General features: G+C 51.3%; 1 protein-coding gene across 1 annotated transcript in view; it reads right to left on the bottom strand.

The window, feature by feature from the left end:
* SLC6A2 (solute carrier family 6 member 2) overlaps positions 1 to 21292 on the bottom strand; it is a gene marked incomplete at its 3' end in the record, with an annotated part of 36275 nt that extends 14983 nt beyond the window's left edge. Inside the window, exons 1-4 of the mRNA XM_082677810.1 lie at positions 21004 to 21292; positions 10324 to 10455; positions 9352 to 9589; positions 327 to 465 (exon numbers count right to left, since the gene is read on the bottom strand). Coding sequence (XP_082533936.1) covers positions 327 to 465; positions 9352 to 9589; positions 10324 to 10455; positions 21004 to 21277 — 783 coding nt within the window. The 5' untranslated portion in view covers positions 21278 to 21292. The remainder of the gene's footprint in view (positions 1 to 326; positions 466 to 9351; positions 9590 to 10323; positions 10456 to 21003) is intronic.
* Positions 21293 to 27685: the final 6393 nt, after the last annotated feature.

Raw genomic sequence — 27685 nt, 5'->3', positions numbered from 1 at the left:
TGTCAACAGGTTGCTTTGGGCTTTTTCCAGAGACCCTTGGGGTGTCCCGTTCCCTGGTCTCTGCTATTAGGGAGGCTTTGGTGGGAAATTGTGAAGAACTCTGATCCACTTGCACTCCCTCATCCTACTGCTGGGGAGTCCTGGGCTTAGGGAAGGGAGGGGATTCATCTAAAATCTCCAGCAAGCCAGTGGTAGAGCTGGGGTGCAAACCCAGGTTTTGTACTTCTAGCACCACCTTTTCTTTTCACCAACTACCTGTTTATAGGTAGAAAAAAACATCTTTTTTGAGGCCAACCTCCCAACTGAAAGAGAAACAAAGATATTACCTTTCCTGATGTCTTCACTCCTTTCCAGAGGCTAAAAAACAGGACGATGACGACGACAATCAGACAGAGCAAGAGCTGCCACTGGGGCAGGCCGATGTCATGAATCCCACTGCTCTCGTGAAGGTGCAGGACGCCACGTCTGCGGGGAGGAGAAGGGAGCGGACCGGGGAAGATGGTGTCGTCAGGGAGGATGATCAAGGCCTCGACCACAGGCCAGTCCTCGAAAGTGCACATTGATGGAGACAGGCCCTCGGCTGCCCCCGCTACAGCCCTGCATCACTTGGACCTGCCCTGCATAGTCATGGCCTGTGCCCAGCACCTCCCTGCCCTGGGCCAGCAACTCATCTGGGGAGAAGTCCCCACCCAAGGCTGCTTTTTAAACGGTAACAGAAGCTTTCAACATAACAAATATCTCTTGAGTGCCACTTGCAAGCCAGGTCCTAGGGAGATGGTAAACAGAGGAAAGGTCTCTGCCCTCATAGCACTCATGGTCTAAAGCAGTGGACACTGGAACATTTGGCAATGTCTGGAGATGTCTTTGATTGTCACGACTTGGGTAGGAGACATCTAGAGGATAGAGAAGTGGGACATCCTATGATGCACAGGACAACCTAAACATCCTATAAGGCACAGGACAGCCTCCAAAATTCCCATGTTGCTGAGGTTTGGAATCCCTGGTCTAGACACTGAGATAAGAGTAAACTTTTCTCCTATTTGGGAATATCTACCCCAACTAAAGGTATGTGTATCCTCTGCTTTAGCAATTCCACTCCTGGGTGTTTGCCCAGTAGAAACATTGTACATATGTTCACCAAAAGACATGGTCTAGAATGTTCATAGCAGCATTATTCATAACAACCCCAAACTGCAAAATAAATATCTATAAACAGTAGACTACAGGGACTTCCCTGGTGGTCCAGTGGTTAAGAATCCGCTTTGCAATGCAGGGGATGCTGGTTCGATCTCTGGTCAGGGAACTGAGATCCCACATGCCTTGGGGCAGCTAAGCCCGTGCGCCTCAACTAGAGAGAAGACTGCGCACTGCAACGAAAGATCCCGCGTGCTGCAACTAAGAACCAATGCAGCCAATAAATAAATAAATATTAAACAAAACAAAACAAAAACAGTAGACTACATAAATTATGATATATTCATAAATTGGAATATTATATAGCAACTAGCTCCGTATGGATGAATCTCACACACCTAATTTCATGAGAAAGAAGTCAAAACTGAAAGAGGACTGCTGGGGGCAGGTGACAAGGCTGTGGACAAGCAGGTGATGGCTCCAGCCACATGGAACTCCTGGGTGACAATAGCTGGTGCAAACATTCCCCATCTTGAGCCCTTTTCCTCTTCAGTAAAATGGCTCTCGCGAGGCTTACGTTGCAGAATGTGAGACAGTGCCTAGAACCCAGGAGATGCTCAGCGCCAATGGTCATTGTAACTATCATTCTGACTGAGTCCCAGCCTTCAAGGAGCAGCGGGCATTGGCAAAGAAGCTAAGGAGTGCCCAGAAAACTCAGCCAAGGGAGTCCCTGTGGCGGGCTCCACTGAGGGGCTGGCTGGTGCCTTCTCTGCGGGCCTGTGGGAGAGCCGGTGAGTTGAGAAGGGGTGGCCAGGTGTGGTAGGGGCGAGATGGGGAGAGGGAGGTGGGTGGTGACAGGAAAACAGAGGAGTCTGCAGTGAGCGCTCAGGAATGAATGAGCAGAGCTGTGTGGCTGATCAAGGCCCACAAAGACCCGTGTCCCCATCTCCAGGACGGCCTTCATCCCCACTGCCCCCAGGCACGATGCTGTGGACACAAACTACTCACCCTGCATCAACTTTCCTGAGCAATCAGTCTCTGTGTCTGGCCCCTCCTAGCCCTAGCTCTTGGAAATCAGCTCAACCAACACCCCCGTCCTCATGGCCCGATGCCAGGCCAGACCCATATTCTGTTCCTCCAGGACTACTGTAAAAAGCTCCCCATCCTCCCACCATCCCAGTCTCTCTACCTCCAGTCAGCCTCCTTAAATCTACAGTCTGTGCTGCTGTAGAACCATCCGATTCATCTGAAGTTGTGTTCTAACTTTGTCACTCTTCTGCCCCCAAATCCTCAGAGGCTCCTTATCACCTAAAAGAGTGGTTCTCACTGGGGGCAATTTTGCCCCTGCTTTCCCTGGACACTTGGCAACAGCTGGAGACATTTGTGGTTGTCACAGCTGGAGGGCAGAGGGGTGTTACTGGTGTCTAGTGGGCAGAAGCCCGGGATGAGGCTAAACGTCCAAAATGCACAGGACAGCCTTCCCACCGCAATTATCCAGCCCCAAATGTCAAAAGCGTCAGCGCTGTGGAATCCTGGGAGAGAGGATAAAGACATGTGCCTTTCAGAATCGGAGGCCTTTCTCAGTCGCCCTGTACCAAGGGCACCCCATGCCTTGCCACACCATGCCTTTGGCTCCTGGCGACCACCAGCCACTTGTCATTCCCGAATTATATGAAGCTCTCGTCACTCTGGGCCTTGGAACCGTCTGTTCCTTTATGCCTAGAACACACTTCCTGGCCCAATGTATCTGCCTGGTGAACTTCTGTCCCTGCTAGTCTCAGCTCAAAACTGAGGCCCTGGCTGAGGTCCCTCTCCTATGATGAGAAGGAGGGAGAGAGTGGGAGAGGGAGGGAGAGAGAGAGAAAGAGAGAGAGGAAGAAGAAGGAGAAGAAGGGGAAGGAGGAGGAGGGGGAAGAATGGGGGAGAGAGAGGAAAAGGGAAGGGAGGAGGGGGAGGGGAGGAAGGGGAGGGGAGGAGGGGAGGAGGGTGAGGGGGAAGAGTAGGGAGAGAGAGAGGACAAGGGAAGGGAGGAGGGGAAGGGGAGGAAGGGGAGGGGAGGAGGGGGAGGAGGGGGGAGAGTGGGGGGAGAGAGGAAAAGGGAAGGGAGGAGGGGGAGGGGAGGAGGGGGAGGGGGAAGAGTAGGGGGAGAGAGAGGAAAAGGGAGGGGAGGAGGGGGAGGGCAGAAGGGGGAGGGGAAGAGGAGGAGAAGCATGGGGTTGGGGAGGGGAGAGGGGAGGGGAGGGGAGAGAAGGGAAGGGAGGAGATTGGAAGAGAAGAGAGGCCGGGCATATCTAAAAATATGGAGAACCAGAATCAGGTACTGAGCCCATCTGACTCTTAATCCTGCTTCTTCCCATTTCTTTCCATACGGGCCAAGTATTGAATGGTATCAATAACCATTTGGCCAATTTGACTGTTAAAATCATGAAAAAAAAAAAAGGCACTGAACCAACTGTGCTTGCCCTCAAACGCGCTAAAATGACTCTAGAATCCAATCAGATGGCCGAAACGCCTCCTAACCAGCCCAAGTGACCCACATGTGTGTGAGGTCCACTTTCAGCCTTGCAGTGGTTGTCTAGATATTTCATCAGTGAAAAAGCCAGACTCCAGAGCTGATTTCCAAGAAAAGTGAATCCAGCCTCCTCTCCCGTAACAGGCCGAAGTCTTGGGGATTAGTACGAGTAACTTTGTTGTTTGTTGTAGTTTTCCAGCAGTTTAATGAAAATGAATCATCGTGGAGCCCACGGTCCAGACTTTCCGATGTCTACAGGCCAAACGGGCTCAGATCTCACTTGACATTTAAGTGCAAAGGGTTAGTGTTGGGGTGGAGGGAGAGTTCTCTTCCCCACCAGGAACACGCAGCGGGTAGAAGTTTTCTATTCCCTGAGCGTGTTCACCAAGGGTGCCCTTTTACAGATTAAGTTACAGAGCCTCGGGGTTTCCTTCAGCCTTGGGCTATTTGGCCTCAGGCCTAGAGCCTGGGGAGTATCGAAGTTTTGTTCCCTTGAATGATATGTTCAATCTGTCAGCTTAAATAAGTACAAGATGGCAAGAGAATCGGCCAGCAGGCTCTGAGGAAAGCAAAAAAAAACAACTAATCTCTTCAGGGTTGGTTGGCCCTGGGAGTCCTACCTGCTGGGTCCCCAGACTGAGAGGGGGTAACTTTTAAAGCAGAAGCATTTAGATAAAAGGGCCATTAAAAACAAAGTGAGAGAGTGGCATGGACATATATACACTACCAAACGTAAAATAGATAGCTAGTGGGAAGCAGCCGCATAGCACAGGGAGATCAGCTCGGTGCTTTGTGACCACCTAGAGGGGTGGGATAGGGAGGGTGGGCGGGAGGGAGATGCAAGAGGGAAGAGCTATGGGAACATATGTATATGTATAACTGATTCACTTTGTTATAAAGCAGAAACTAACACACCATTGTAAAGCAATTATACTCCAATAAAGATGTAAGAAAAACAAAAGAAAGCAAAAACAAATCCAGAGGCAGCTCATGACTTAGATACTGAGAAGCACACAAAAGCAGCTTCAGGGTGAGAAAGAGATGCATGAGAAGGGCTCTGATCTACCCACAGACACTCCTGCACTCCTGTCCCGAATACACCCCACTGGAGACTCTGATGGGATGGAAGAGAAGACAGGGGAGAGGCCTGTGGATGGGATGAGGGCCTTAACTCAGACGGCCCGGGTTCGGATCCCAGCTCTGCCACTTCCCTAAAACCTGTACCACTACATTCTTATCTGGAAAATAGGAGTAATTCCCACCTCCATGAACTGCGAGGACTAAATGGGACTTGGATATGAGAAGATGCTTGGTGCCTGGCTCACGGCAGCTGTGAAGCTTGGGGTGGGGATGTACTTAAAAGGATGGAGGAGGGGAAAGAAGGGGGAGGCAGGGAGGGGATAGGAGCTCTGTGGAGCAGAAAGCTGTAGAAATAAGTCTTGGATTCTGCTCCCCACAACATCCCCCAAGCCCCTTCAGCCCCACATAAGAGAATGTCATCTTCTTCCACCTTATTCTGCTCACAGCCAAGCTGGGAGGAAGTTTAAGGCTGTAATTAAAGCAACCTGGGTTTCAAAACCCAACTCACTTCTCCCTTCGGCTGGGGCAGATCTGCTGGCTATGAAGACGTCAGAGAAGGAATCAAATAATAACTAGACTAGAGACAAGGCTATCATTTCCCATTTTAATTTATAAGGACGAGGGTTGCCAAGAGCAAAAAGAACGATCATGTTTTCTTCCTTTATCATGAGATGATAAAGGAGAAAGCATGGAACCAATTACATGTATCATGCAGCACCCTCAGCTCCACTATCCTTTACCATCTCCTAGTCCAAACCACACTTATAAACTAGGAAGGCCTAAAACCTCCGCCTGCAAGGTCCCTAAGGGTTCTGGGATTGTCCGAGGCCACACCCCTAAGGAGAAGAATAAAGGAGGCCCTAGATTTTCCATGACATGGTCCTGTAGGCATGTTAGCCTGAGCCCACTAAGGATCCTATTCTGTTTGAGATGGGAGAATGCAGTGGCTAAGACAGGGGCTTTCAACCTTGGCTGGATATTAGAATCACTGGAGGAGCTGTTAATACAAATCTCCACGCCCCACCGGCTGCACCCAGACCAATGAAATGAATCTCTGGGTGTGGGATCCAGGCATCAGTGTGTTTTAAAGCTCTCCAAGTGGTTCCAATGAGCAGCCAGTGTTTAGCATTGCTGGGCTAAGAGCCTGGACTTCGGAGCCAGACTTCCTGGATTCAAACCCACTTCAAATGTCACTTCCAAATGCATGGCTGGGATATAATCTAAGCTGGATAAATGTTAGTTGTGACTATGACAGTATTTTGGAATAATAATAGCCGTTTATAATGGCTAGAATCCAATATAACACAGAAGTTAAGCCTGCAGACTCTGGAGTTTCACTGCTTGGCAAGGGAGGGGCCAGGGTGAGGAGAGTGAGGCTCCTGGGGGCAAAGTGTAAGGGGGCTCCCACTCTTCGAGTCCTGTAGCTGCAAACCGTCTGGGTCCAAATCTTGGCTCTGCACAAGACTAGCCATGTGGCCATGGGCCAGTGATTTACAGTGATTTATTCATCTGCAAAATGAGGCCGCGTCACACATGCAGTGAAGGTAAGAGTTACAGAAACCTCATCAGGTTGGTGTGAGGCTTACACTGACATAACACATACAGAGAAGTTAGCAGAAAGCTTGAGGCACACGGTAAGTGATTAGCTGTTGATGTGATGAGGAGAAAGACAGGGACGATGGTGTTGCTTAGATGCTTACTTTAAGTAACAGCAGTCCTTCAGATCCGTCTGGGGCTGTAGAAGGATTTTGAATTCCATGACGACTGTGGACCCTCTCCCCACAAAATTCCCAAATCTACATAATTGTGCACATGCCTGCTGAAGTCTGCAGAAAACACAGATGGGGGTAGGTGGACACACAGGTCCAGGACCCTTAGCAAATTCTCCGCCATGGCTCATTGAGGGTAGTTCCTGGGCCCTGAGAACCCTGACTCCTCGAGCCCCAGGAGGCAGCAGACTTTCCAGAGGCCACCTGTAACCACACCAAGGCTCCTTGGTCATGCTGCACCGAGATGGCAGGAGTGGAAATGGTCCTCAGGAACCCCACTCTCTGGATGATCAGGACTCGTTCCAAGGTCCTTAGCTGAGGGAATATATAGGACCAAAGCAGAGTGGCCCTAAGGTTTTGGTGTTGGTGAATTTGTTGTTTTCCATCCTCTAGACCTGCACTGCCCAATATGGTAACCATGAGCTATTTACACATAAATGAATGAAAATTAATGAAGTTAAAAATTCAGGGCTTCCCTGGTGGCACAGTGGTTGAGAGTCCGCCTGCCAATGCAGGGGATGTGGGTTTGTGCCCTGGTCCGGGAAGATCCCACATGCCGCGGAGCGGCTGGGCCCGTGAGCCATGGCCGCTGAGCCTGCGCATCCGGAGCCTGTGCTCCGCAACAGGAGAGGCCACAACAGTGAGAGACCCGCGTACCGCCAAAAAAAAAAAAATTCAACTTAGTCACGCTAGCCACATTTCAACTGCTCACTAACCACGTGTGCATGTAGCTACTGCACTGGGCTGTGCAGACATAGGACATTTCTATCACGGGGAGTTCTCCTGAGCAGGACTGCTCCAGACCAGCAGACCAAGCCATGCCCCGCCCCTCCCCGCCCCGTCCCCAAATCCAGCTGTGGCCCATTGAGTTATGGCCTGTGAGCTAAGGATGGTTTCTATCTTTTTAAAGGGTAAAATCAAATAAAGAATATGCAAGAGACCTACGTGGCCCACAAAGGCCCAAAATATTTCCTATCTAATTTTTTACTGGAAAGTTTTCCAATCACTACTCAGACCACGTGTACCTTGAGAGTGAGGTTTGAGTGGGATTTACTTGTCCTGCCCCACAGTTTGTACCAGGGACTTTCTGCTTAGCTGCTAACAGTTGCGTAGGGGTTGCTAAAATGGGACTCACCCCCGCCTGAAGCATAAAGACAATAGATGCTACATTCTGAAGAGACCATGCAAACATTTGAAATAAGGTGACTGAAAACAAGTTGACTATTACCAACCTCAAGGACTTAAAAGGACGGAGTAGAGGTTGAGAGGATTCTAGGGAGCAACAAAATAAATAATGATGGCTATGGGTTAAAACCACAGAATAAAATAAATACCAATGAGCCCATACTGATAGAAATGAATAAATGAGTAAACAAACGAATGAATAAATAGGGGAAAAGGGACTTTTCTCTTCAATTAATCTAGAGGGAATGATGGGACTAGAAATCACTTTAGATCAACACTATAAATAATAATCCTTGTTTGCAAGACTCACTGAAGGATGGTAAGAACTGTGGGCAAAAGTCTGATGACAAATGAGATATTTGCATAACCTCAAAGTAACTTCCCAGAAGACACTTACTAATCACAGAGAATAATGCTACCTCTGCACAGGAGGAAGCTGGTAGATAGCACTTTAGCTGAGTGATCAAGGTCAACATGCCTAGTAATAAGAGACTGGCATCCTGTACCCCCTGATATGATGCACCGAGAAGGACACAATGTCATTTCCAAGTTATTCTTGCCAAAAATGTCAAAGTCAGTCTAATCAGGAGAAAACAATGACCAACCCACACGGAGGGCTATTTTATAGAAAAACTGACCAGTGCTCTTCAAAAGCATCAAGGGCATGACACTCAAGGAAAGACTAAAGAACTCTCACAGATTGAAGGAGACTAAGGAGATGTGACAATTAAATGCCACATGGGACTCTAGGTTGGATCCTGGACCAGGATATGACATTAGTGGGAAAACTAACAAATTCAAAAATAGTCTTTAGCAGGTTGAGTGTTAATCCATGTTAATTTTCTGATTTCAATCATTGCACTATGGTTGTATAAGGTGTCAACATTAGGAGAAACTGGGTGAAGGGTCTACAGGGGCTCTGTGTACTACATTTGCAACTTTTTTCTACCTCTAAAATGATTTCAACATAAAATGTTTCTTTTTTTAAAAGATGTTCTGTCTTCTACACCAGTCAGTGCCTCTCATACACATAGTCCAAATAATTTCTCTGAGCTGTACACAGCTGGCCTGCCTCCCGCTTCCTAAATCTCACTCACAAACTCTGGCTACTTTCACCCATGGAAGCCCCAGAGAGACAGCAGCACACGGTGGACCAGGTGACAGCTTCAGGATCAGATTGACTTGGGTTCACTGCAGCTCCATCATCTACCAGCTGAGCCCTTAGGTGTTCCCCTGGCTGACTTCATCAGTTCTTACGACACCTCCTCCTAGAAGCCCTCCCTGACCACCTGCACTAAAGTTCCTTTTCCCTACACAATCACTGTGTAGCACTGGTTTTAGTTCCTTAAGAGCACTTATACTCCCTAAAATGTGTTTGATTTCCTGAACGGCATGTTCACGCTGTACAGCGTTCTTGCTTCCTTACCTTTTTGCTAGTGTGTTGTCTCCCCACCCCCATTCTGCGCCAGAACACAAGCTCCTCAAGCTTAGTCCACGGCTGTATCCTTGGCTTCTAGCCAGGATCATGCCTGTGGTGGCTGCTGAGTACACATTACAGTGACTGGCGTGGCCCCCTCCCCTTCTGTGGTTTTCCTTAGCATTTGGCTCAGGTCCTGCCCAGCACAGGTCTCGATGCGCCCGTGTGAACAGGACAAGGGGTTGATGACTTACTCATAAAACTCTGCTGCCGGCGTGAACTTGTACTTGGAGTACGTGGTATGGTTGCCCAGCACGGAACTGTTGAGGAGCTTGGGGTCGGTGCAGTTGGGGCTGTTCCAGGCATGGCCGCAGTCAGTCCAGGGCAGGTTAAGGGTGAAGGAGGAGAAGAGGTAGTAGAGTGACCAGGCAATGATGACATTGTAGTAGAAGCCAACGTAGAGTGCAATGAGGATCACAGCGTAGCCAACTCCTGGGTGGGGGTCAGAGGGGGTCAGGCAGGGGCTTCCTCAGAACCACCTCTCCTGGGGAGCTTGCTCCAACCATTGCACTACCCGACCCCCCACACCTCTCTTTTTTTCTGTAGCAGATTGTCGGAGCCCTAAACCCCCTAGGGCCCCACCCCCCATTCCTTTGCCTGAGGGCTCTCTCTTGCCCCTGGAGCCCCTTCTGTCCACTTATCATCAGGCAAGGCGAAAGTGCCAGGACATTTAATGCCCCAGGGAGCAGCCGGGTCGGGTGTTGGAGCATAAGTATCCCAGCTCCCCCCACCCCTTGGGCAGGATAACACTGAAGCATGATAACATTCTCTCCCAGCGGAAGGAAGCCCCTTGCCCACGGTGGAAAGGCACGTGATCCACTTATCATGTCTGCCATGGGAGCAAGAGGGGAGAGTAGTGGTATGTGTTCTGGGTACTTCTGACACTTCTATGAGTTTTTCCCAATCAGGAAAACAGATTCCCTCTGGTTACTCAGCTGTACAGCCTGGACTGGAACCCAGATTTCCAGACTTTCTAGGCTAAAGCTGTCCCTGACACCCCCAACGCGTTCCGTGTAACTTTGAACGGTGGACGTGCTTGACCTTGCCAATAACTGTAAATCTCGAGAGAGCTGGTCTACCGCAGATCCCACCTTTGGAGCAGATTCTCCAGGGGCACACAGAAGTCTTTTAGAACAACCTTTGACTCCCCCAGATTCCTTCTTTACCTTTGAAAAACGGGCAGATCTTCCACACGGTGGCTGCCCCTTCCCGGTTGTACTGGCCCAGAGCCAGCTCCATGTAGAACAGGGGCATGCCGGCGATGATGAGGAACAGGGTGTACGGGATCAGAAAGGCACCTGGAAGACACAGAAGCAGAGTGTGAGCCCCTAGATCCCTGCTCAGCCTTGGGCCTGCCCCTCAGAGTGTGTGGACCCATGTCAGCCAGAGCTGTGAGGGTCCTCATTCATGGCACCCGGCCACTTCTCAAGGGATGTCTTGTGGTAGGTAAATCAGAGCAATTAATACAAATAGCCATAACATAATAATAGTTATAGCAGTAGTCATAATCATAGTCATAATAGTGAGGTTCTGTGCTCAAATTAGTAAAATCTGTGTTCATCAAAGCTAAACAGGCTTGGGCTTCCCTGGTGGCGCAGTGGTTAAGAATCTGCCTACCAATGCAGGGGACATGGGTTCGAGCCCTGGTCTGGGAAGATCCCACACGCCGCACAGCAACTAAGCCCATGAGCCACAGCTACTGAGCCTGTGCTCTAGAGCCTGAAAGCCACAACTACTGAAGTCCGTGCACCTGGAGCCCGTGCTCCACAAGAGAAGCCACCGCAATGAGAAGCCTGCGCACCGCAACGAAGAGTAGCCCCAAACATGACCTCACTGGATTGTCCTTAGTCTCACATCAGCTCACAGAAATAATCAGAGAGGGTCATTATTTCCCCCCAGGGGAAACTGAAGGCAGAGAAGGGAGTCGAATTGGTTTTGTTTGCACTGTTGCTAAGTGACAGAAGCAGGATTCGCATTCATGTCTTCCAACCATCAAGCTCACTCTGTTACTGCTGGCTGAAGGTAAACAAACACCGGATCAAAGAGGTCAGAGGCTCAAGTCTCTGACCAGGGAAGATGCCCACCCAGAACACTGCCGAAGCTACAGGGAGCCCTTGGCAATGGGCAGCAGCAAGTCCCTGGGAAAATTCCTGGTAGAATTAGACACGTCTGAGTTCCAGAGACAGTTCTCAGTACGCCTGGTAGCCTGGGGTGAGCTTAACGGGCTCTGACGCCGTGAGGTGACTCACAGGGGTACTTGCCACGTCAGCCTAGGCTGCTCCTTGGCCTGGTGCAACCGGAGGTGGCCAGGCCAGATCCACACTCCTCCCGCCATTGGCCTTTGGCTGAGATGTCGTAACCTTGGAAACCAAACACTCTCTGACCCGCCCGCACTAGGAAAGTGCAGAAACCGGGAAATGCGTAACGATGATAATATTAGGAATATAATATTCCCTACTGTGTTCCCAGCACTGTGCTCCATGCAATATCTCATTCCATCTTCACAACAACCCTAAAAGTATTACTACCGCCATTTTACAGATGTGGAAACCGGGGCACCAGGCTAGCAGAGAACTGTGGCAAAGTCGCACGCACCCAGGGTCAAACTCCCCCAGCTACTCAGACTGTCAGTCTCCACTTTCCTCCCAGGGCTTCTCCTCAGGAAGCCCAGGGCTCTTAGGGACAAAGCATGAAGTTTTGGCTGCAGTGCTCTGAGACCCAGTCCTTCTGAAGCAGAAGACGGACTAGCAGGGTGGGCAGTAGGGAAGAAACCACTGGAACATGAGTATCTCCTATGTATCAAGCAGGGCACTGGGCACTGGACATCTGTGATCCCATTTATCCTACCCAGAAACCATCTCAGGTGGCAACTGCTACACCCATTTTTCAGAGGAGGAAACTGCGGCTTGGTGACTTGTCTAAATTCACCCAACTGGTCAGTGATAGATCTGAGATTTGGGCCCAGGTCTGCCTGGCTCCAGAGCTCCAGAGCCATTCCCAAAATATTCTGTTGATTCCAGAATATCCCAGCCTCGATGGAGGACATGAGTCTGCATAGAGGCTTGGTGGAGGGTGATCTGAAACTGGGACTCTGGGGCCAGCTGAGCCAGCTGGTCTGCTGGTCATGGGCTGCTCCAAGCCTCCAGCCCCTGCTCCAGGCTGGACTTCTTTGAAACGGCCACATGCTAACCTCTCTCTTCCCCTCCTCATTTCTACTCTCAATCTCCACCCTTCTCTTTCCCCACACAGAGAGGGCTAGTCTGGCACTAGAACCCACGTCTGTTCACGCTGCTGATAGCAATGCCGGTGATGCTGATGGAGGTCGGGGTGGTGGTGGTGACGGTGGAGCTGGTGAAAGTAACAAGTACCATTTATTGAGCTCCATTATATGCCAAGCCACACACTAAGTTTTTGCATAATTATTCCTTTAAAACCATCCCTGAGAATTACCACCAATCCCATGTAAAAGATGAGGAAACTGAGGTTTAGAAAGGTCAAGATGCTTGTCCAAACTAGTAAATATGCTTGCTTGGCTCCACATCTGGATCTGCCTTGTGGCCACCTGTCACTGCCCTTGGGGGCCTGGAGCCAGAGAGTAAGGGAAATAGCTGTATTAGAGTATTTAACAGGCCTGAAGACTGAAGTCAGTGGTCTAAGGGACAACAGGGAAGGAAGAAGCCAGGAGTCATGGCTCAGATCTCAGCACCGTGGTTTGCCTCTGTCAACTAGATGTTCTTTTCTACAACCAGAGGAAAAAGCAATGTCAGCCAATTCACCAGGGATCTCCCATTGGCCAGTTTTCTCAACTCTAACCCTCTGGGTGGCACTGCCAACAGGTAGGTAAATTGCCCAGTTGTAGGTAAATAACCCTCTTGTGCTGGCTGGGAGTTCCAGTGGAAGGAGAGGAGGAAAGATTATGGGTCTGCACAAGCCCAAGACTCTTCCAAGTGCGTCTGATGCGGGGCAGCCAAAGCTTCAGGTGGTAACAGATGGGGAACGTTCAAGAATGTTGGAATGGCTGAGTATGAATGAAAACCAGAAAGCTGCCCAGTGGCCAGTGTCTTATTCTAAAAGAGGACATCGACCAGGGAGATGGCCTAAGCCCCCTTGCAGAAAGATCTGGAGGAAGCCAGGACAGAGCTGAAGAGTCAGAAAGAGGTTTCAGGGGTGCCTGAGGTCAGCTAAGGATGCTTCTCCTAGAAACAGCCCTGCAGCAGCTCCTGGGACACCGAGGCTGGTTGCAAACTTCCTAGAAGGTACTGCTCTGCGAGGCCCATAAGTGCCACATTCCCACGGCCCTGCCTCATCTCCATGCGTGGCTGTGTAAGCTTCATCCAGCCTCATGCAGGGCCAGAGAGCTGAGAATCTGAGGAGCTACAGGCCCAGAATCCTGGCTCTGGAATGCTCTGGCTGGGCTGACAGGGGCAGACCTCCCGAGGGTCTCAGCTCCTAGGGGTCTCCAACATCCACACACGTACACAGATGCACACCTGTACATCTTCATGCAAAGGTACACACGGATTCTGCACGTCAACACACTCACATGAACACAGGAAGAAAAGACTGTCAACTGCGAAAGGGACTCCGACCCGTGGCCTTTGGATGAATTCAGTAAGAAAAGCATCTGTCTGGCACACACTGCCTGATGCCGCCCCGCCATTAGAGAGGAACCCTACTGGTCAGAGAGGGGCTCTGGACTCCTCTGTGCAAATGTCAAGTCCTCAGAAAAGGGAAGCCAGTGGTCACTCAGTTCAGATGGGAAGTGCTGGAGCAGACCCCTGGTGGGTGAGGAGGACCCCAGGGGAGGGGACGGGATGCCTGTGGGAGGTGGCTCAGCGAGAGGAGGTGTGGGCCAGGCCTGGTGTGGGGGTGGAGAGACTGATCAGGGAGGGGCTGCAGGAGGGACAGGAGGGTCCCTGAGACCTCACTGGCCCAGCTTCCCAGTTGGTGGAGGGTAGGATTCCTCAAACTGGCCACATCCTGATGTATTAAGAAGTGAAAACCCACAGGACCGTTCGCCTGGTGCCTGTAGCTCAGCTATGGGTGGTCACTGCCCGTGGCTTTCACCAGAATTCCAAGAAAAAGTTGGTCAATGCCTACGGTAGCCAGATTTGTCCCCGCTTCCCAGGTACCCCAAGGGTATAGACATCAGGGTGCAAAAGAAGGTGAGATTTCAGTAGAGACAGGGCTGCATGCAGCAGGCCCACCCGACTTGTAGAAATGGGGACAAGAGCACCGGTGGAGACTTACCCTGCGATATCCACATATTTAAAGGTGACAACTCAGGCCACAGCTGTTAAGCCAAACCTGCTCTGTCATCCTACCTTGACAACTCAGCATGGTTCTATTATAAAGTTCAAATCTGGAATCCCCAGTTCTTGGAGCTTTGCGCTGGAGTGTGGAGGCCTGGGGGGAGCCCGCACCCTGCTTCATCCCCACCTCAGCTCCAACCAGCAGTGTGTGAGGCCTTTTGCACGTACGTGTGGACTCTTGTGCCCACATGTCTAAGCTCTGTCCACAGCCTCTGGCTTCCCCTTGGGCCTGGGGCTGTGCAGGCCTGTAACACAGTCCAGGCTGGGGAAGCAGGGTCCAGGTAAGAGGACCTTGTAGACTGGGGTGGGTGGATGTTGGAGTGTTTGGGCAGGGAATTCCGGAGTCCAGGTACCTGGAGTTTGATGGGGGTTAGAATCAGTGCTCTGGGTGGGCAGGCCCTCTCAGCCCTGGCATGGGGGAGGCAGAGAGGAGGGCAGATCAGGGCCCAGGGCCCAGGGCAGACCCCCTGTCTCTGCTCTGGACTCCTGACACAGAACTCCTAAAACCCTTGTAACTTCCTGCGTGATGGGGGTGACAGGAGCATCTTACGCAGAGCTCCTAAATCCCTGGGAATTTTCTGGGTGATGGGAGTGTCTTTTCTTCTAATGAAGCCACTCTTGGTGGGCTTCTAGATGGGGGCTGGTCCCCAGAAAGATCAAGCCATGATTAGAGGCTTAGGACTTTCAGCCCCACGCCCACCCTCCAGGGAAGGAAGAGGGGCTAGAGATTGAGTTAATATCGATCATGCCCTTGTGAGGAGGCTTCATAAATATCCCAAACGTAGGGGGTTTGGAAAGCTTCCGGACTGATGCACTGGCGAGCACGTGCACATACTGGGAGGGTGGTGCACCCCAACTCCACGGGCTCAGACGCTCCTGCACCCAGGAACCTTCCATACCTCACCCCCTGTGTACATCTTCACCTGGCTGTTTACATGTACCCTTCATAATAGCCTTTATAACAAACTGGCAAATGTTTCTCTGAGTTCTGTGAGCTGTTATAGCAAATTATCAAACCTGCAGAGGGGATCATGGGAACCCCTGATTATAGCCGGTTGGTCAGAAGCACAGGTGACATCTTGACCCTTGTGACTGGCCTGTGAAGTGAGAGAATTCTTGTGAGACTGAGCCCTAACCTGTGGGGTCTGCACTAACTCCAGGTGGTGTCAGAATTGAACGGTAGGACACCCACCCCAAAGTTGGAGGATGGGTTGGTGTTAAGAAAAACCCCACATATTTGGTGTCAAAAGACGGTAGAATGCGTACAAAAACGGAGTTTTCCTGTTACCCCCTTGCCTCGATCTGAGGCAATCCTGGCCCCCAACCATGCTATTTATGGCTTTGTGACCTCGAGCCAATGTGACTTCTCTGAGCTTTGGTTCCCCCTTTGTAAGGGGGGATAATACCTGCATCACTGGTTTGCTGTGATCATTAGAGATAACGGAGGTGAGGTCCCTGGCACTGAGGTGCTCTGTAAATGGGAAGCATGTCCTGCCATCACACATCTCTAGTTCTGAGAGAAGGACAGTTGCAGTGAGGAAACATGCTTGCTCCTCTGGTAGATTAAACCCCGCCCCTCTAAGGAGGTCAGTGGGGGTGAAATTCAGGGAAATTGGAGTTGAGGCTACCCCTCCTGTGACAATTCTCCCTCCGTGTCAACTTTGCAGGATCTGACTTGATTCTTACTAATGAAGCTCCTCGAAGATTCTGGTTTCCCACCTCTTCCTTCCTGGTCTCTTTAAGAGGAACAAGTTACAGGGTGTTTGGAATGGTCAGAACTATATTAGAGAAGGAAATATAACTCACAAAGAACAGAGTGGAACCTCACCTCCCGGATTTGGGATATAGTACCTCCAATAACAGAATTGAAAATGACGTTAACTTGTAGAATATCTGTAATAGACTATGAACTCCCTAAAGGCAGGGATTGCCTTTTGCTCACCTCTATATTCCTGGCATATGACAGGCATTTAGTAAGTGGGGTTTTTTTGTTAAATAAATGGATCCCGGCAGTGACTCACACAGAGGATTGCAGCTAATGAAAGCCCCGGGGCCTTTCTCCACTTGTGCTGTGGCCTAATCCTTACTTAGGCAGTTGGGTTTGGGATCACAGGGCAGGATGTAACATTTACCCCTATGAAATCCCACCTTGTTGAAAACAGTCCCTCTAGATCTTTTTGGCCAGCTCAGAGCAATGGGCCAAATCATGCCGGTAATGCCAGATCACAGTCTCAGCTCCAGCCCCTGATGAATGCCTCCTTCCTGCAAACTTGTTAGCCGAAGGGCCATACCAGCTGGCTGGCTCATGTACATCTGAGCTGAACCATCAGCCTCGGGCTTGGCAAGCTCAGGGTGTAGATGGCCCCCTGCAGCCAGGCCCAACGCGAGGGCGATGAGTTTGCAAACTCCTGCCTTTTGTACCCGTCACCGCCTCCTACTTGACCTCAAGAACCCCAGATATTTTGGCCAAGAGGATTCCCGAAGGTCTGTGGGTACCTGAGACCCTGAGCTCACTTGAGGAAGGAAGGGAACCCCATTTGGGACCCAGAACTACATATCTCATGGGACCCCATATAGGAATGTTAATCCCCATTTTCCAGGTAGGGAAAAAACAGTGGGATAAGGTTAGGCTGTTAGAAACCCCAGACCCAAGTGTGACCACTTTCCAGCCTTATATCCCTTCTAACTTCCTCTTAGAATCAAATCTGCTCCAAAATCAGGACCCCAGCCTACTCCTGTATCTAGCCCAGGTCTAGCAGTTAAAAATCATTGAACAATAAAAATAACAGCAACAACTTCATTTATTGAGCCCCTACTACGTGTCAGACACTGTTGTAAGTACTTTGCTTATATTATATCTAATGTCATATCACCCTGTGGGGAGAGGCAGTCACCTTCCTTTTCTGCACATGGAAACTGAGGTCCAAAAAGGACGAGTGCCTTGTCCGAGGCCACACTTCTGGGAAGTGTCAGGCTCAGATTCAAACTCAGGTCTGTCTGAACTTAAAGGACATCTCTCTGACAGCTCAGAGCTGTCAGCCGGACACATCTCAAACAGAAGCGTTCATTTACAAAGGATAATTCAGAGTGGCCTCTTCCATGGCAAGGAGACAGACACGGGGACTCGATGGATCCGTCCACTCCTCCCTGGGGACCAACACAGGCCTGGCCCAAGACCACAGGAGCGGAGCACCTTGGAAAGAGCCCCACTGACACCGCCTCCCTGTTTGAGAAGGTTCTGAACAAAGCCTTGGAATTTCCAAGAGTGGCTTTCCCGGCTGGAAGGAAGCCACTTGCCCCCGTGCATCCCAGCAGCTGGCTTATGGGAAGATGTTCGGACAGGTTGATCTTTCTCAGTAACTCATTCAAAAAAATATTAGCCAAAAAAAAATATATTAGCCAGGGGCCTAAACTATTGGCACTTTTATCATTTCAAAACATCCTCCAGTCTGGGCCAGCATGAACAGCTGGACTTGGAGGTTACCGTGTTAATATTGGCACCAGAAGAGAACACAGCCTGTTAAATAACAGGGTGCGTGAGTCCTGGCTTGGGTGCAGTGCTGAGCCAGGCGTTGGAGAGGGACGGATCTTGGGGGTCATCCAAGCTCACCTCCAGCTGTAGCGGGGAACTTGAGCTCAGAGAGAGTGACAGAGATGGGATTTGAACTTGGGTCTTTGGGCTGCTTCTAGAATTACAGGATATCCACCTGCCAACCTGCTTGCCCATCTCTAGGCCTGACTTTATAATTGCTGGATGAGAACTGATCCACAAGGAGCAGCCAGGAGGTCTCAGCAGAGACAAAGCCCAGAAGAAGCCAGCCGAGCATCCCCTGGAGGGGTGCAGAGTAAGAACACCTCAGACTCTGAGATGTGGGACTGCACTGCTCCATTGTGCCAGCCGTAGACATCCTAGCCAGAAATGGAAATTCACTCGTATAACCTCCCCACCCCGTAGCCTGCCAGCCACGGTCTCCATAGCCTGGCCCCAACTTGCCTCTCCACCCTTATCTCTCCCGGCCTGCCCTTCAGCCAGTCTGCACTCCTAATCTCAGAGACCATCCCTCCTGCATTCTTGAGCAACTAGTACACCTGCTCCCTTCCCCAGGCTTGTCCGCGCTCCATCCGTCCCAAGGAGCTGAGTTCCAACCACACAGCTCACTTCCTCTGAGTCTTTCCTAAGCAGCCTCTCCTCAGGCCTTTAGAGCACATGACACCTCTCCCATCCATCTCGCGCATCATCGCAAGGATGTGAATAAGAGGTGGCAGCTATCTTTACTAAGGCCGTACTTCATGCCAGGCCCTCCACAGCATTATCACATTGAGTCCTCACAACAACCCTCTGAGTTGAACACCATTGTTTCCATTTGACAGATGAGGAAACAGAGGCTTGGAGAGGTGCCCAATGTCACACAGCTAGAAGCTGGAACCCAGGACTCCACAGCCAGGGCTTCTGATCTCTAGGTGCCAACCCCGCCTCCCACCAGCACAGGCTGCCTCACTTTGTTAGCTCCTGCCGGTGGAGTTGGGGGTTCTGCTGTTCCTGGGTAGGCATTAGGTCTCTGAGGGCTTGAACCATTTCATTCATTTTTTTCATTCAACAGAAGTTTGTCGGGCACCTTCTACCACATTGCCAGGATCTAGCCCTTATCTTGGGCATTAGAAATACAGGCATGAAAAAGCCACAGTCTCTGCTCTCAATGTAACCCCGTCTGTTTGGAAGACAGACTCACAAAGAGACAAATGACTCAACGACTCAGGATGGGTGATGTGCAGGGCTAGCAAGCCTAGGAGAGGGAGCTTCTGGCCAACTTCACCTAAAAATTGGAACGTGTGACAAATGTGCTGTGTTTGGTGCCCTGGGCGCCTGGTACAGACTACCTTGCATACAGCAGGCGCTCTCAGTTGGTGGCGGTGGCCAAGTGAGCGGACAGTGTCAGTGAAAGCCCCAGAATATCCATCTAGCTGATGTGTTCAATTGGCCATCTGGGGTGCTTTTAGTTTCAACAGATACTTATAACAATGGAAATGATGGGTAGTGCATGACAATGAAGCCCTTAGATGACTAGAGCTCCTGGCAGGCAGAAGTGGTGGTTAATACATCTAGGTGACCCCTGCAGAGCCTAGCACTGTAGCTCATGCCAAGAGGAACCCAATCAGTATTGCTGATTGATGACAGAAGCTTCTGCTGTCTAGGGACACGCAGCCTCGGACAGTCATGGAGGACATGCTAGACAGAGTGTCCTAGGTTTTCTTAGTCTGTCTTTCATTCCTCGTCTCCCTGTCTGCTAAAAATACAGAGAATCTGCATTTCCTCCCTCCTTGAGTCCAAAGGGCCAGAATGCTTAAACCTGACCAGAAACTCTTGAGAAGATGCAGCAGTCAAACGAGGAAAAGTTTCACCTCTGGATCATCTGTTTTCCATTCCTCACCCAAAGCAAGTGTCCAGAGTACACACTGAAGCAATCAGCAGGGGCCCAGACCCTATGGAACAAGGTCATGAGCTTTCCCTCCAGCTCCAAACCCTCACCCTACCTCCCTCTGACCCCCTGGAGTCCTGAGCCAGAGCCCCTGCCAGGCAGATGGCCCAGTGGATAGAAAAGTGTTTCGGTTGCTGGTGGCCACCCCTTTGCCGACTTCTTTCTCTGGGTCATTTTCCCAGGCTCTCTACAGGGTACTCCTGAGCTCATCCCAGCAAAGGGGGCAGGTCTGGGGTGGTTTGGGCAGAAGCTCTCAGGAAGGAGTTAGGGCTTTAGGCCCCAGGATCCTGCCCCCTGGGCTGCTTCCCCCAGGACTCTGCCCCCTGAGTAGGCTATAGTTGATTTCAAGGCTCTCATCCCAGGGCAGACAGTAATCGGTTACCCAGCAGGGGGAGGGGGAGAGAGCCTGGTTGCTGGACTGGGGTCTCCTCCAGAACTTCCTCCCACTCCACCCTGCAACGTGGCCAGGACCCCAGCAGGTAGACGCTTCATCCCAATCACCCAGGCCTCCTGTCTCAAGGACCAGGCCAGTTCTTGGTACCCACTGATGCAATCCCGCCTAGGCTGTGTGCTCTGGTCCCTCCAGCCAAAGGACCACCAACCCGAGAGTGGAGTTCTCTCTGCCACTAGCTTCTCTTTATGCGTCTCTGTTCCAGGGTTTCTGTCCCCAAGGGAGCAGGGCCTCCCAAGTGCCTTCAGGGTACCCAAGTCCTTTATCAAACCTGGAGCGCTGGAGTTGGGGTCACCGTGGGCACTTTTGGCGCCCAGTCAAGAGCTCTCCACCTCCCTTCCTGCGGACCATCAAAAAGTCAGAGTTCCTCACCCAACCTGGTCCTTCCACGCATGCGCCTATCACCGTCCAAAGTCATGCCTCGATTTCCCTGTTCCACAGGGGACTCCTTTTTCCGTGAGCCCTATCCAGTCCCTTCCTGCGTCCCAGACTTGCCCTTCCGCCTCCTCTTCTCCTCCCGTGTGTATCCCAGCTCCTCTCCCGGCCACCGCTGTGGACTTCAGGTAGCCTCCCAAGTACAAACCCCCAGCCCGTCAGGGGGCTCACCTCCGCCATTCTTGTAGCAGAGATAGGGGAAGCGCCACACGTTGGCCAGGTCTACGGCGAAGCCGACCACCGACAGCAGAAAGTCGATTTTCTTGCCCCAGGTCTCCCGGGGCTGCTCGTCGCCGTCGCGGGATGCCAGGAGGCACTGGACGCCGTTGCGCTCTTTCACCACCAAGAGTTCTGCAGCTTTGCGCTTCCGCTGGGGCTGCTCCGACCCCGGGCCCGCCCCGCTGTTCTCAGGCTGCACCTGTGGGTTCATCCGCGCCAGAAGCATGGGTGCGGCTGGCGAGAGGGGAGTCGGCGATACTGGGAGCACGCCGAGACTCTGCTGGAATAAAAGGAAAAGATGCGGTCACTGGGCCCTTCCACCCTGCCTGCGCCTCCCGAGGCCTCCCGGGAGCGCCGGGATACTGTGGTCGGCGCGCGCTGAGCGGACGCAAGGTTCCTAGAAAAGGGCGCGCGTCTGTTGGAAAAATTTGGAAGCAGAGGCAGTGGGGCGCCCGACTGGGACGGCACTTCGAGGTGGAGACCACCCCTGCCGCCCTAGGGATCCTGCTAGGCACCCCGCAGCTCTTCCCTCATTCACCCGCTCTCTCTTGTCCCCAAACGGCGGAGTTTGGACACGTCCAGGCAGAGATTTCCCAGGGCGGTGACCCGGCCGGGTGCAGCTGGCTGCCCCCTACCCTCGGCTCGGGTCTGAGCCACGTCCGAGAGCCCCAGGAGTCTCCCCGGACACTTATTACCTCTGCACTTCAAACTCGCTGGCACCCTACCTCTGCGCATCCCAACCTGGGCCTCCCCGGCACACCTAGCTCGGTTCCGCGCGCAGGGCGCACTCACGCGTTCGGCGGCGACGGGATCCCGGCTGCCGTGCGCTCTGCCTTGCCTGCTCCGGACCCGCCTCGCTTCGCCTCGCCTCGCCTCGCCAGGCTGTGGGGCGCGGGCTGGGGCTGGGCTCCGCCGCGTGGCGCTCGGGCGCGGCCTGAGGAGCGCTGAAAGCGCGGGGCGGCCGGCGGGGCTCACGCTGGCTGGTTCTGACCGCGCCGGGCGGGGGCCGGGCTGGTAATGTAGCCTGCGCCCCAGGTAACGCGCCGATTGCATTAACCCAGCGCCGGGCCCGCTCTGTCTGGAGCCTGTTAGCGCTAATGGAGACTGACAGCGCGGCCGGGGATGGGCAGGGGCGGGAGCGCGGCGCGGCTCGGGGGACGGCGGGAGTCCCGCTCCCGGCGACTCACGGGACCCGGGCGCCCATTCCCGTTGCAGCACGCACTGGGACACCAGACTCAGCTCCTGGGGGCACCAGGCTCTGACCTCTGACTACGGGAAGAGAGCGAGACTCTCAGAAATAGTATCTAAGTCGCGGGGACGGGGAAAAGACTGGGGAGATCAACGACGGTTCAGTACCAGCTCTGTCATCCGCCGCAGGCCACTTAAACCACCTGGCCAGAGTTTCTCCACCAACAAAATGGGAATGTTCTGTTCAGTGCCTAGGAAGGCACACTGAGGGCCTGCAGGCCATTGGGTGGGTTTTGTTTAGCTGGCTCGAATTGAAAGGTCACAACTGGGCACTTACTCCTTCGTCTGTTTGTTATGGGCAGGCTAGCAAGGGATTTGAGGTTGTGACCCCTGTTGTATGAGGCTTAGAGTCGCTATTCATTCATCTATTCACCCATTCATGCACCCCTTTGCTCACGTGTTCCTACATATGCCTTTTATGTGCCAGGCACTGTTCTAGGCTCTTGAGACACATTAGTGGACAACTCAGTCAAAAATCTCTTTAAAAAAAAAATCCCTGACATGATGGTGTTTACAATCTGTCATGGGGAGTCAGGGGAAAACAAGAAACATAACAAGTAAACACATTATCATATAGTATATCAGAAGGTGATCTGTACTATGAGAGGATAGGGAGTGCTGTGTGGGGGGAGGGTGCAGTTGTAGTGTGACCAGGGAACTTGAGAAGGCGAGTTTAAACAAGTAAAGGAGTGAGCCATTTGGACCTGATATTCATTCATTCGTTTACCTGTTGGTTAATTTATTCATTCATCAGTAGATGCTGATCACCTGCTATATGCCTGAAGCGTGCTGGCTGGTGGAGCTATGGAGATAGTCCCTGGCTTTAAGGAGCTCTCAGTCCAGTGTGCAAAGAGTTGATCACAAATCAGCGTGGTCAGAATTAGTTGTGACCACAAGGGTGTGGAAATTGCGCGCAGCTGAATTAGCGAGTAAGGGGTGGGGTGGTGATCCAAGAAGGCCTCACAGAGGTGACAACTCTTAAGCAGGATAGGTAGGAGTTTGAATAAGCCCAGGCACACTGACCTTTCTTTTGTTTAAACATTCCAAGCTCAAACCCACCTCAGGACCTTTACACTTGCTGTTTCCTCTGCCTGAGTTGTTCAGGTCTCAGTTCAGTGGTCCCTTCCTGACCACTCAAATTTAAAGTGTATGCCCACTCTCTATCACATCACCCTATCATCCTATTTTATTCCTTTCATTACATCACTATCCAAATTTTAAAATTTGTTTATCTATTATATGTCTCCTCTTGGTGGCTTTTGAGCTCCATGGGGGCAGGGATCTTGGCTGTCCTATACACTACCATATTCCTAATATCTGGAACATACTAGGGCATCAGTTATATAAGGTGAATGAATTAATGGTGGTGCATGAGGGTGTTTAGAGCATTTTCATCAGGGTGACCAGCATGAGAGATGTCCTCTGTGAAGGATTCAGAGAGAAGAGAAAGGGAAAAATAGTGGGGTGGTGGGTCAGCCTTGGCCTTCTGGAGGCTGATGGTCAGAGAAAGGAGGAGGTTTCAGGAGGAAAGCCTGGAACCACACCCATCAAGGACGTTCATCTCCTCTGACCCGCGGACCATTTTGATAAGCCTGTGAGGAAAGCAGGAATGGAATCATCTTTCCAATCTGGGGGTCAGGAAACTGTGGCTGTGAAGTCTCACAGGTTGGAAGTGACAGAGTTGAAATGAGAACCCAGGTCTCCTGGCTCCCAGCCTGTGTCTCCTCCACCAGCTTATGGATGGAGACACTCAGAATCTCTCTGGGAGTCATGTTCCCCTCCTCTCTTCTACCCCATGTCCCATCCAACTGGTCCTGAGAATCCCACCTTTAAATCTGCTACGAAGCCCCATTCCCACTGCTGCAGCATCCCCACAGAGGGTCCCCACCCATCGCCTTCCACTGTAGCAGCCTCCTCGCTGGTTACCCTGTGTCCGGTATCTTTCCAGCCACATGATATTCACCAGCTGCCAGAGCCTTTTCTAAAACTCATCTGATCACCTCACTCTTCTGCATAAAACTCCTCTGAGAGACAACAACACATCAACGTGATTTAATTAACCCTGGATTTGAGGTAATTTTATTTTCTTCTTTATACTTCTCTTTATCTGACAACTTTTCTACAATGAGCATTTGATACTTATGCAATCAGAAAAAAGATAATTTCTTAAAATCTTCCAATCTTTCCAAGATAATATCAAAACACCTTCAGCTGTTCAGACAAGATTCTGCCTGCCTATTTAACCACATCTCTTGCTATTCCAATTCTCTCCTCATTCTTCTTAAAATTCCTTTACCATCTCCAAATTGTGCTTTATTCTCCAGCAACATGAGAGATACTCAACTATTAATGGTTCCTTGGACACCTTGTGCCTTTTTACACTTCTGGATTTTTAAGTAGGCTGTCCATCTTCCTCTTGTCTACCTGGAGAACTCCTATTCATCCTTTAAAACCTCAGATGTCACCTCCACTGTAAAGCCTTCCCCGATAACCACCTCCCACAATAGAGTAAACTCCCCCATTATATTGCTTTGTATTTTTGCCTAGTACTTTATCTGTGTGACTTCCCTACTAGGGAAAAGGACAGTACCTGATATATCCTGTTACATAGCTTGCACTCCAGAAATGTGTGCACAACAGAACTAGGTGAGATCTCAATTGTTGGCTGGGTTTGGTTGGGGTTTTTTCTGTTGGTTCTTCCAGAAACAGAACCTGAAACAAAGAATTGAATTCAAGACGTTTATTTAGGAGGGGATACTGGAAGCACTGATAGAGGAGGGGGGAGGTAAGAAAGGGAAGGAACCCAACAGAGGGGACGTTAAAAAGCAGTTACTACCAAATATAAAATCGATAGCTAGTGGGAAGCAGCCACATAGCACAGGGAGATCAGCTCGGTGCTTTGTGACCACCTAGAAGGATGGGATAAGGAGGGTGGAAGGGAGACACAAGAGGGAGGAGATATGGGGATATATGTATATGTATGGCTGATTCACCTTGTTATAATGCAGAAACTAACACACCATTTGTAGAGTAATTATACTCCAATAAATATGTTAAAAAAACAAAAAAGCAGTTACGGCTGTTGGCAGCTGTTGGTCAGTCTGCTGGGAACTTCTGGGAGACAGCATTGACCGTGCCTCGGAGTTGTCCCATCCCCGGGCAAGGAAGCTGGAGTATTTATCCATGAAGGCTGCTCCCTTCAGCCTTCTCTGGAAGGGTGCTAACTTCCCAGCATTCCCAGCCTGTCTGGTGTGTGGGCTGAGCGAGCTCCTGTTGCCAGAAAAAGTCTCCCATCAGAGTCCCAGGTACGGGCAGTAGGAAGCTTGTGGGTCAGGTCTGCGTTGGCAGGAATAGAGGATGACGAGTGGTGTTGGTGAGGCAGTGGAAGTGTTCACTACAGAGATGGAGGGAGACACCCTCCCATACATGCACATCACTGGAGGGGCCGCCAGCAAGTCCTGAGGGTTCCACTTTGTGGTTTCAGAGACTTCTGGAGGACAGCAGTGAGGATACCAGCCCGCGGCTGTGCTGAAGGGGAAGACATCTCTCTCCATCTCTGGCCCAGACTCCCTGCCCTCAGTTCCAAGAGCCATGGGGCCATGTGGCTTCTCTCTGTGCCCTGCCTCCTGCCCCTCCAGGTGGCCTGAGGGCAAGTGGGTGGGCAGGCGACTGGAGCATTATCAGAGCTACCGGGATCCCTGGGGAGGCGTCACTTCCACTTACCACGGCACTTGGTGACACAGGCCATGGGCACAAGGTGATGGCTGGTGCTGTCAGCCCAGCTCTGGCCATCTCCCTGCAGACACCAAGACCCTGACACACAAAGGCTGGTCTGGAGGTTATTTGGAATCTAAGTGGCTCAGTCCTGGAAGTGTCCTGAGGATACTATCAGAACCTGCACCCCTATTGCACTGATGAGGAAAATAAGGCCAGAGAGGAGGAGAGGTTCGTCTGTACGTTTCCTCCCTTCCTTCTTTCCTCCTTCGCTCCTTCCTTCCCACCTTCCTTCCCTCCCTCCCTCCCTCCCTCCCTCTCTCTCTCTTTCTTTCTTTCTGTTTCTGTTTTTCTTTTTTTTCATCTTTTGATCAGGGGCGTTAGACTGATGTCCTTGCCACTGACCTGCCCTGCGTCATTGGTCATGGATATAGGTTAAACTGCATTTACAAATAGCAAAAAAGTGTCCTCAGTAAAAGACCCCTAGGAGCTGAAATCAGTCTCCTTCAGGACACCTCCCACTAAAGTCCCCCAGGTGTCCCTGAGGCTTCCAACCTACCCCGATGGGACTCATCTGGGTTAGAAGAGTCTAAGGACTCTTCTCTACGGAACTCCTACCCAACCTGGGACCACATCCGGGCACAGGCATTAAAGAGCATCTATCCATCATTGACGATGGATACAACCATTTACATCCCCTGCCTGGATCTAAATACAGACCAACATCTCCACACGGGTAGTAAACGGCACCTGGAACTCCCATGTCCAAGATAGAATTCTTGGTGCCCCCTTGCTGACCTGCATGCACACCTGTTCCTCCTCACCTCCCTCATTCCAGGCGATGGCATATTTTTCCTTGTAGAGCCTCAGAGGCCAAAAACTTTGGAGTCCTCTTTCTCACGTTCCCACAACCAATCCTACTGCAAACTCTGTTGGCTCCGAATCAGATCCCACCTCCACACCTCCAAGGTCGCCACCCTGTTCCAGGCTATGTCATCCCTCACCTGGATTACTGTGGCAGCCTCTGAATGGCCTCCCTCACTTCTCCCTTTGCCCCCTGAAGTTTAAGCTCTACACAGCCACCAGGAAGACCTTTTGGAAGCGAGTTCAGATCCTATTCCTCCCTCTCTCCAGTGGCTCCCATCTCATTCAGAATAGAATCCGAAGCCCTTCCACGGGTGAGATGGATGAATGAGTAAACCATCCTTTTGTGGATTTGCCAACACAAGCCCGGCCAAGCCTCGTGACCCTCTATGGGATGGACAGAGGCACTGGCAGGTGGGGTGGCAGAAAAAGCACAAGGCTGGGAGTCAGCACCCTGGGCTCTGACTCCTGCTCTGCTGCTTTCGGGATTTTTGGTGAGGGCCAAGTCCATCAGCAAGATGGGGAGGGACAGTAGGAAGAAGAAAGAGACAGAAGTTATGTCAGGACTGGAACTGCAGAAGGAGAAAGGAAAGGAGGTGTTCGAGGCAAAGGAACTCAGTCTCCTGGGAGGAAAGGAGGACCTCCCTCTTCTGCATGAGCCACCAAATACATCCTTTGGCCTGAGGTGGTCACGTGAGTTATGGGGACAGAGGACTCATACCTGGTTTATGTCCTGTTCCAAGGCAGAGGGGGGTTGAGATCAGCTGACCAGGATGAGCCATAATCAGGCTGACACAAGGCCTCTGTC

This window comes from Grampus griseus (genome assembly GCF_964374135.1).
Source record: "Grampus griseus genome assembly, chromosome: 19".
NCBI classification, from domain to species: Eukaryota; Metazoa; Chordata; class Mammalia; order Artiodactyla; family Delphinidae; genus Grampus; species Grampus griseus.
Note: the sequence above shows the minus strand (reverse complement) of the source record. Positions and strands in the feature narration are given on the sequence as shown.